This window comes from Adiantum capillus-veneris, chromosome 5 (genome assembly GCF_014529385.1).
Source record: "Adiantum capillus-veneris isolate H3 chromosome 5, ASM1452938v2, whole genome shotgun sequence".
Lineage (NCBI taxonomy): Eukaryota > Viridiplantae > Streptophyta > Polypodiopsida > Polypodiales > Pteridaceae > Adiantum > Adiantum capillus-veneris.
The window spans coordinates 117775186-117785057 of NC_140935.1; the positions used below are offsets into that span (position 1 = coordinate 117775186).

The following is a 9872-nucleotide window of genomic DNA, read 5'->3' on the forward strand; positions in this document are numbered from 1 at the left end:
CGCGCAATGGGACAGTTTCCCTGTGAATTGGACGAGTTTTCACGCGAGAAAACTCTCTGAACTCGCAATCTTTCGCGATGGAACTGTGCGTACCTGTGGGGGATTAGCAATTAGCTAATCCGGTTCCTGTTCAGAAGGCTCTTGCCTTGGCAAATGCGCATAAACCCCCAGAACTGTACATGTTCAACTGAGTAGCCCAACTAGTGGGGCATTACCATATGTGCCAAAGGGGAGAGAGAGATGCACGAGAGCAAGTCATCGCGCTACATGAGACAAAGGAGAAGGCAAGCTTTCCATTAAAGCTGTAGACCTGCACCCACTACTCACACACACTGTAGGTCACTTGTGTTCAAAAATCAGCCTCCTCTCTCAAATTGGGCGCCCCCTCTTCATGCTGGAAGTGGCAAAATTGCCTGGAGCCGCCATGTGTCCAGTTTGCCCCTTTTGAGTTAATTCTCTAGTTCCCACTGACTTGTAAAGTTATAAGTGACTTTCCGAGTGGCCCAGATTTCATTTGGCACACATAGGCTTCCATACTCGTCAGAATTCAGTGCTAACTGGCCCGACCAGTTCCAAACTGATCGACCAAGACTCCCGCTGAGAGAAACCTATTCGGCCGCAGCCGTTTCACATTGGCCATGCAATGTCCACTTGCACCTTTTCAAGGGTTCCGGGGAAAACAAGTAAAAAATAAAAAATAAAAAAATATCTAGTACTTATTTACGGAAGGCAACAGGAAAAATACACCTGGTGGTGACAGAAGGGGTCCCTCCATAGCCACTCACCAGGATCCCACTCTACTCGTGCCAACGGACAACACTCCCAAGCCCATAGCCTCCAGTGTCCTGTCTCAAGAACTGTTGGGTCAGGGTCTATGACGCACGTCCGTCCACTGATGCCCACTACTCGGATCCTTTGAACACAACACTCTGCTACCTGCGGGGCCTCTACTGCAACTCGCTATAGTCGTCCCCCACCCTGAAGCTCGAAGAACAGGGTTGAGACAGACTCTGAGCAGGCCCTGACTGAAATGAGAACCTCCAGTCGTGTGAAGGCTCCCATCCACCGGGGTGCTACTGGCTTGAGAGGCGTGAGCCACTCAGTTGGAACTGACTCTGAGATGTCCTGACACATGCTCTGCACCCCTCTCATGCCTTGTAGCTGAAAACCTTGCACCTCCTCTGACAAACCTATGAACTCTAGCCAGTCACCTAGAGAGCGTGCTGGACCTACTGCCATGGGACCCCAAGAAACATGAGGCCAACTACCAACCAAGTGGCCTCTCTGAGTGCTAACCATGGGGTTCCAGACGAGGGGCTGCCGTAGGCGCTCCTCCGTGCACGTAGGCAGTCTCTGCTCTAGGCCACGCCGTAAGAGCTCCCAAGATCGAAGCAAACTCACAGCAAAGCGGTCCTCCAGTCTCCTGCTCAAACCAACTCGGCGCATCTCTGTAAAGATCCATCTGGTCGAAGGTTGCCAAGGGCCTCCTGACTGAGGCACCCTGGCACGAAGCCTCTGCAGCAAGAACTCCTTCCAGGGCTCCTCTCCTGGAAGAAGTCCTCTGACTACGAACTTCCGAAGAAGGGCTCTGCTGTGCTGTGCTGGATCAATGATCCCAAGCCCTCCCTGAGAACAAGGAAGTGTGATGACCGACCAAGCCACCTTGGCTCAGGCAATCTGAGTGTCACGTCCTGACCAAAGGAAGTTCCTGATCAGCCTTTCTACCTGGCTGATACAAGAACTCGAAAAGATCCAGCAAGAAGTGATGTACCACATAGTCGCCAACAACACCTGGTTGGCAACTACTACTCTACCAGCCAGCGAAAGTCGTGCTGAGCTCCAATGTAGCAGCTTTCTTTTGGTGGACAGGAGAAGAGGAGCAATCTGCTGCTCGGGGGATAAGTCCAAACCAACCTGACAACCCAAGTACCGAACTGCAGTCCCTGGGGGAATCCACCTGAAACCCTCTCCTGGCATCCAATTTGGCACAGGAGCACTGCCAACCGAGAAAGCCACTGTCTTTCTCCAGTTGATCAGTGAGCCCGATGCACAACAGAAGGTCTCCAAAGCCTGCTCACATCTGTGCAGATTGGCCTCCTTGCCCTCCAAGTACAAAGCTGAGTCGTCGGCAAACTCAGCGTCCAGAAGCTCATCCCCCCGTATAGGGAGTGCTAAGCCCCTCAGACCAACCTGCTGTGACACCAAAAGTCTGCTCATCGCCTCCGCATAGAACAGAAAGAGAGGGGGCAAGAGGACAACCCTGTCTGACTGAGCGTGTGAGCATGAAGCGCTCACCTCTACCTCCTGCCAAAAGCACCTGACTGTGAGCCTGTCTGTACAAAGCTGACACCCCTCTGATCCAAGCATCTGAGAAGCCCATCATGCGTAGAGTGCCCTCTAGAAAGTCCCAGTCAACTCTGTCGTATGCCTTCTCAAAATCGAGAAGAAGAATCACAAGGTCCTCCCCACGGAGCCGTGCCATGGCAGAAGCCTCCCAGAAAGTGAAGATGTTGTCAAGGATACTGCGTTCCTTGACAAAACCTGTCTGAGTCCCATATATAAGGCTCTCCAAAAGTGGCTGAATCCTCAAACTCAGAGCCTTGGCAAGAATTTTGTAGGCTGAGTTGAGGATGGTGATGGGGCGCTACTGTCGAATCTCATCCAAGGAGCCACCCTCCTTTGGAATGAGGTAAATCAGGCCCTCACTCATGCTATCAGGCATCACTCCTGTGTGCAAAATGTACTGAAAGGCACTACACAGATCTGGGCCAAGCAGGTCCCAGTACTCCAAGAAAAAGCTGGGAGCTAGCCCATCCTCACCTGGACAACTACCACGAGGGAGGGCCCTAAGAGCCGTGTGCAGCTCCTCAAGCTGAAGTGGCATCTCTAGCCTCTGGCGCATCTCCTCAGTCACAAGACAAGGCATCTGTGCCCAAACCTGCTCCCTGCATGCATCCTGCCGCTCTGGCTGGGGCTCAGCCGATAGTAACTCACGGTAAAAGTCAGTAGCAACTGCACGCATCTCCTCGGGCTCACAAACAACTGACCCATCGGGTCTCCTCAACTGATTGACCTTGGCATGCGAGTGCCGAGGTCCCACTGTCTCAAAAAAAGCACCAGTCACTCTGTCACCCACCTGAGTCCACTGAGATGCCTGTCGGTGAAAGGCAAACTCATGACGCCTCTCCTCTGTGCTAGCAAGCTCTTGTGGAGCCTGCTGTAACTGCTCCTCCAACCATGGACTGTCTGGATGCTGCTCCTGCATCCTCTGTAATGAAGCAATGCCTCGTCTGACACGCTGCTCCTCCTCTCTCGCTGCAGCCCGGCGAGCCAGAGACTCCTGGAGAAAAAAGTGGCTAAGCTGAGCTAGGCCTAAGGCCACTATGTGCAGGTAGAACCTGGCTGTGCATGCCCTCTGTCCAGAGAGCCTCTACCCTGTCTCTAAGTCCAACAAGACCCGCTCTGGGATGCGAGGCATCGTGCTCCCACTCCTGTGCCTGTTTGCCACTGTGAGGATCACTGGTGCATGGTCCGAGAAGGATGTCCCTGCCAGGATGCCCACTGATCCCCCCAAGTCACTGAAGTGGTCACTAGTGTAGAAGCGATCTATCCTCGATAGATTCACTCCTCCCACTCTGCGGTCCGATCTAGAGAAGGCAAGACTAGCTGGAGGCCTCACAAAGCCAGAGTGTTGCCATGTATCCGAGACCCTCAAAGTGATACACAACCTCTCCCAAGCTGCTAACTCGATTCCATGCACAGTAGCATGGCTGCCTCCTATCCTGTCAGAAGGGTCCTCCAACATGTTGAAGTCCCCTCCTACACACCAATGGTCAGCCTGCGGCAAAGACTCAACAATCTGTGACCAAAACTCTGCACGAGCACTCGCCACATTGGGCGCATAGATGTTCAGGAAGCCCACAATGCCACCTTGAACCTGCATAGTAATCCACTGAGCCCTGCCTGCACAATAATCCCTCTACCCACAATGGCCTGCTGTAATGAATCCGCAATAGTCATACATACCCCACCCTGGATGCCTCCAAGTCCAAAAGCAGTTGACCAAAAGGTATCATATCGTCCACGCAAAATCTGACCACATCGCCGAATGCTGCTCTCACACAGATGGTGCTCCTAAAGTAGAAGGAGATCAATCTCTCCTCCCACAAGGCAACGCTGAAGCTCCTGACGGAATCGGCCCCGCTGTCGCTGAAATTGGGGCCCACCTAGTCCCTGCACGTTCCACGAGACGATCCTCATGGGGAGCGAGAGAGAATAGATGCTGCCGCAGCAGCAAGACGGGCTATCTTCGAGGCTGGCTTGGATGGGGATTAATCCGCATCCGAGCGTCCTCTAGATAGGCGAGACTGCAGTGAGTGCCTAGCCCAAGCCCAAGCTGAGCGAGCCGTGCGTAAAGCAACCTCCTCTGTCCAGGAGTCCTCATGAATGTAGCAAGGCAAACACTGCGTATCAGCAAAGAAGTATACCACAATGTGCCTACATCCTGCTGAGTCTAGGGGTGTCACCGCAAACTTGGCCAGTGGCCACAAAGTCTGTAGCAAATCTGTAACTCCAAGTTCTCCCATGTGATGAGAGAACTCGAGAACCTGTGTATGTTACCATCCCACAACTGAGTCGAGGGACCACTCTGTCTCGGCCCTACCACAGAGGGGGAAGGAGAAACCAACTGCTGAGTCCAAGGCCTCTGTCCCCCTAGCGGCGAGGAACAAAGCATGGACCCTGAAGGAGGCTGCCTCGTGGTCTGCTGCGGAATCGCCGAGAAAGCGAGTGAACCCGTAGTCAAAGAAGTCCCAGCGGCGTCGGAGGTCAATGCTCGTCAGACCACGAGGGATAGCTGCAAGGGAAGATGTTTGAATCTGCAGAGGGGGCCGCAAGAAGGGCTGACCCTCTCTCGCTAGGTGACTCGTGGCAAAGGCGCTGCCAAGAGATCTCCTAGCCGCCGGCGAGGCACCAGTCTCCTGAGTCGACTGAGGAACTGGAGCAGGAGGGGGGGAAGGAGCTGGGGGGAGCAGGGGAGAAGAGGAGCGGGGTGGGGCGACAGAGGTAGAGGGGCGAGGTGGAGAGGTGACGGGAGCAGAGGGCGAGGGGGAGGATGAGGAGGAGGAGGGGAGCTCTAAAGGGGGAGCGGCTGTCGAGGGTGAAGCGGAGGTGGAGGCTGGCGTAGGGGACTCCTCCTGCTCAAGAGGACCAAAGCGGTTTCCCGTGGGAACCCACTGCTACTGAGTAGGTACCTCTGAGTACCAGGATGTCGCTGTGGCCCCTGGCGTCGACGGCCACGGGCCTGCTGCCACCCCTCCTCTACTAGAGCCCCAGGCTCGGGGGGTGGCTCTGAATCTGTGCGTTGTGCCGTTGACTGAGGCTGGGGCTGAGGTTGAGGTGCAGGTCGTGGCCTCCTCTGTGGATAGGCCTTCGCAAGGTGGCCCATCTGTCGGCAAATGAAGCACTGGTTTGGGAGGCCCGAGTACTCCACACTCTGTCTAAACCAACCCCCACTCACCCGAGGCAGAAGGATGACCTTCGGGAGCGTGTGGGTATCTCTGACGAAAACTCGAACTGAGGGCATGCCAGCCGCCTTGGCAGCATAAGGCCGCCTTGGCTGCTACTGATGCTGCCGTACGAGGTGTCTCGAGGACAGTCCCGAGGGCGGAGCCAATCCTGGAAAGAAGTGGTAGGTACTCCCTCCGTAAACCCGGAAAGCAGACTGAGATGGGGATGTCTGCCTCCTCTACTAGAACATCCGAAGTCGGGTCAAAACCATGTCGCCACTGTCGAAAGTGGACGCGTGATGCTCGGATGGCCACTAGACTCATAGCTATGACCTTGGAAGCCATCTCGGAGGTCTCGAACTCGATCTGATAGTACCCCCGTCCGAGAATCTGGACATCCAAGATCTTGCCCACCTCTGCGAGAAGGCGGGCCTGGAGAAGGTCTCGCAGCTCTCCTCTGCTAGGTCGGGTGGCGAGAATCTTGCAGATGACCGAGGTCGCTTGCAATCGCTCTACCTCTGCGGCAAGGCTCGCTTGCTCTGTAGGTGAGAGAGCAAGTCGAATGGTGGGCTCAGCGGGGTCGGGCGAGGGGGCTTCTGGCTCGTCCCTCTGTGGCGAAGCTGGAGCCTTCATCTGTGTCTACTGCTGTGGCGTAAGAAAGGGACGACGGGATGGCACTGCAATTGGGCGTGTGAACACTGCTCCAAGGAATTGAAGCACTGCCGAAAGTGCCGAACTGCAAGGAGTAACCGAGGGAAGGACCCCAGCGGGCGGACGAACGGGCCGAGGCGGGGGGGGGGGGGGGGGGGGGGGGATTTTTCTTTTTCTTTTTTTTGGCGGGCTGTTGCAAGCGGACATGTAGTGCACAAAAGGTGGGGCTGAGGGCGGGCGGCGGCAACTGGGGCTGAGGGTGGGGGCGGCAGCAGGGGCTGAAGGCGGGCGGACAAGGGCAGCGCGAGGGGGGGCAGCGGGGGTTGAGGGCAGGCAGGAGCAGCCAGCTGGGAGGCCAGCAGCGACGGGCAGCGCTGAGGGGGGGGGGGGGGGGGGGGGGCAGCGGGCAGCGGGCAGCGCTGGGTGGGAAGGGGGGGGGGGGGGGGGGGGGGAAGAGGCACAGCAAAAGCGAGCGCGCAGTCGTTGCATGTGAAAATTATTCATTTCACAACTGAGTTCTTAGCAGCTTTTTGGGAGAGGTGGTGGGACTCCAGACAGCCGAGGGGAGTCACTTTGTTCCAGTGGCTGGTTGCACACCGAGCTACAGCACTTCGGAGCGGGTTCGTACATAGTGGTTTCTCGGTAGCATGTGCAGCTTTTGACCATCTTTTGGAGAGTCAGCGTCACTGTCTTTGGGACTGTACTTTGGCATAGTAGGTTTGGCATAGTAGGTTTGGCTTCGTGTTCTTTGGCTGATGCCAGCTCTTTCCACTGCTCGGCAGTACACTTGGGGGGCAACTGTTTGGTCCACTCTCACGGGCCCGGTACTTCAGTTTGAGCTATCCTCCACCAGCAGGATGATAGTGATGCAGGGGGGTCGACCTACACTCCAGCCTGCTACAGAGCTTACGCCACAGGAGTGGTGCAGTGAGAGAGAGGAGTGTTGGGAGCTCGTCTGCGGCCTGACACTCAGGTTCATCTGGCGGGCCCGCTGCTTCTGCATCTTCGAGGCTCGCCTTGTACTACCAGCAAAGACTGTTCAGGATCTTTGACTAGAGCTGATCCATACTCTTAGAGGACAGTTCGAGAGACTCCAAGGCAGCTCCGACCGCATGCGGGAGCGCAGAGAGGCTTTCCTTTGACTCTGGCGCCTTGGGCCTTTCTTCACCATGTTCCAGGGTGTTCTCAGATGGCACTACCGACCACCTGTGTGGCTTTTCCCTCCTCCCATCTCTTGATTTAGCCTCATTGTACATATGCTGTAATTCCATTGGGAGAGTCTCCCCGTCATGATTGTTGTAGCCCTCTCTTAGAGGTGGTTGTAGCCCTATGGGCAGTTTCATTAACTAATAGAAGGATCTTTTTCTCGGGAAAAAAAAAAATTACTGTGTGGGGGCACCTGACTTACAGGCTTATGCATTTGGGAGTGGAACTTTGCCACTCCCATGTCTTGTCTCCAGTGTTAAAAGTATTATGCATTTTCAAGTTTGGTCGTGTGTTTGCTGTTGATTCACAGCCTCACCAGTGGCTTGCCAGTTACATCTTATATTGTCAATGATTGAGATTGGTGCGCGACAATTCTCAGATGGTAAGTTTTGAAAAATGAGTTATCGGAAGGTAAAGCCGTTCAGTAGTTGGAGATTGGAAAGAAAATTAGTGAGAGGCGTGCAAAAGGTGAGGGGAATGCACTATGGGTGGCGTGAACTGTAGGATGGATCTCAAAGTGGTAGATTCTAGATTGTAGAGCAAGAGCAGCGATGGAGGATGAGAAATGTGTATGATTGTTGGTTGGTCCTTTTCTTGGTGATACTGAATTTTAACTGGACATATAATGAGGATTGATATTCCTTCTTGATGTAAATATGTTGTTTTTAGTGATGCTGACTTTTTGGATATTTTTTCTAATGGTGAAGCTTATATAGTGGATGTGTTCTGGTGGTGATTAATTGCTAAACAGTGTCAATAGGTTCTAAAAGCTCTGAGACAGCCACACACTCTCTGGTAGAGGTTTCTAATAGATAATACGGAGACGATGGTGTAGATGTATATCTCAAGTCACGTTTGTGTATGTGCAGGATCCTCCTAGGCCAGAGGTCAAGGATGCTATAAAAGACTGCAAACGGGCAGGTATAGGGGTGGTAGTAATAACAGGTGACAATAAGAACACAGCTGAGGCGATCTGCCGTGAAATCCGGCTTTTTGAAGAGACGGAAGATTTGAGCTTCAAGTCATTTCTAGGGAGAGATTTCATGAGGCTTTCTCAAAGTGAACGCCGCAATATTCTTTTTGGGAGCACAGAAAAGAGCTTTGTTTTCTCTCGAGCTGAACCAATACATAAGCAAGAAATAGTTCGGGTGTTGAAAGGTGGTGGAGATGTGGTTGCAATGACAGGAGATGGCGTGAATGATGCACCAGCCTTGAAGCTAGCTGACATTGGCATTGCTATGGGCATCACTGGCACAGAGGTTGTATAATACACGATTGTTTCTTTTTGCAAGTCATGAATGTTTGTTCTCACGAATCTACCCTTGGGGGCTGTCTGCAGGTTGCCAAAGAGGCTAGTGACATGATCTTGGCTGATGATGATTTTGCTACCATAGTGGTAGCGGTGAAGGAAGGTCGGGCTATATATGACAACATGAAAGCTTTTATACGGTATCTGATATCTTCAAACATTGGAGAGGTGGTGGCTATTCTTTCAACTGCTTTGTTAGGTTTCCCTCAGGGTCTCATCCCTGTACAGCTTCTATGGGTAAATCTGGTGACCGATGGTGCTCCAGCAACTGCTCTAGGATTCAACCCACCTGACAAGGACATTATGGAGAGAGCACCAAGGTCCCCAGATGAAGGTCTTATCAGCGGGTGGACACTCTTTCGGTTTCTAGCAGTTGGATCGTATGTGGGTTTAGCAACAGTTGGGATATTTGTGCTGTGGTATATCAATAACACCTCATGCATGGGTGTAGATATGTCATCAGATGGGCATACGGCAGTCACACTCGATCAGCTAAGTCATTGGGGGGATTGTTCTAAGTGGCTGGATTTCCATCCCAGCCCTTACACAGCTGGCTCTCAAGTTTTCACCTTTTCTGATCCTTGTAGCTACTTTACTGATGGAAAGGTCAAGCCCTCCACACTGGCCATGTCCACATTAGTGGTAACAGAAATGTTTAATGCTTTAAATGCTCTTTCCGAGAGGAACAGCTTGCTCGAAGTTCCGCCTTGGGTTAACCGTTGGCTTCTGGTGGCAATTGCGGTGTCAATGGGGCTGCATATCACGATCCTATATACTCCTTGGTTGTCAGAGGCTTTTGGAGTTGTTCCTCTGAATTACAATGAGTGGCTGTTGGTCCTGTTGTTCTCCTTTCCGGTAATCCCACTAGAGGAAGCTCTCAAGCTGATTGGACGTATTCTTTTTACACCTCAAGTCAAGAGGAGAGAAGGGCTGTGATTCATGGACAAAATATGAAATAATCAGTCAATTTTTATTTGCAAAGCTGTTTTGGTCTCGTTTTCTTGCACGTTTTTTAGAGAATCTGTGCTTGTATTGAAAAGTTTTTCTGCAATAAAGAAGCTGCCATGTAGCACTTCGTTCATTATTGTGTTTGAAATGAACTAAAATGCTTTGGCCTTTGTTTATGGTCTTAAAAAGGTTTCAATGTGCCAAAGACCAGCTTTTTCATATAGCAAGATGCTGACAACTGATCCTGGCCT

General features: G+C 52.7%; 1 protein-coding gene across 7 annotated transcripts in view; it reads left to right on the forward strand.

The window, feature by feature from the left end:
* LOC147457976 (calcium-transporting ATPase, endoplasmic reticulum-type-like) overlaps positions 1-9667 on the forward strand; it is an 86436-nt gene extending 76769 nt beyond the window's left edge. For all 7 annotated transcript variants that reach the window (XM_086512731.1, XM_086512732.1, XM_086512733.1 and 4 more), the window contains 2 exons: positions 8234-8623; positions 8704-9667. In XM_086512731.1, the coding sequence (XP_086368857.1) occupies positions 8234-8623; positions 8704-9609 (1296 nt within the window). In that variant the 3' untranslated portion in view covers positions 9610-9667. The remainder of the gene's footprint in view (positions 1-8233; positions 8624-8703) is intronic.
* Positions 9668-9872: the final 205 nt, after the last annotated feature.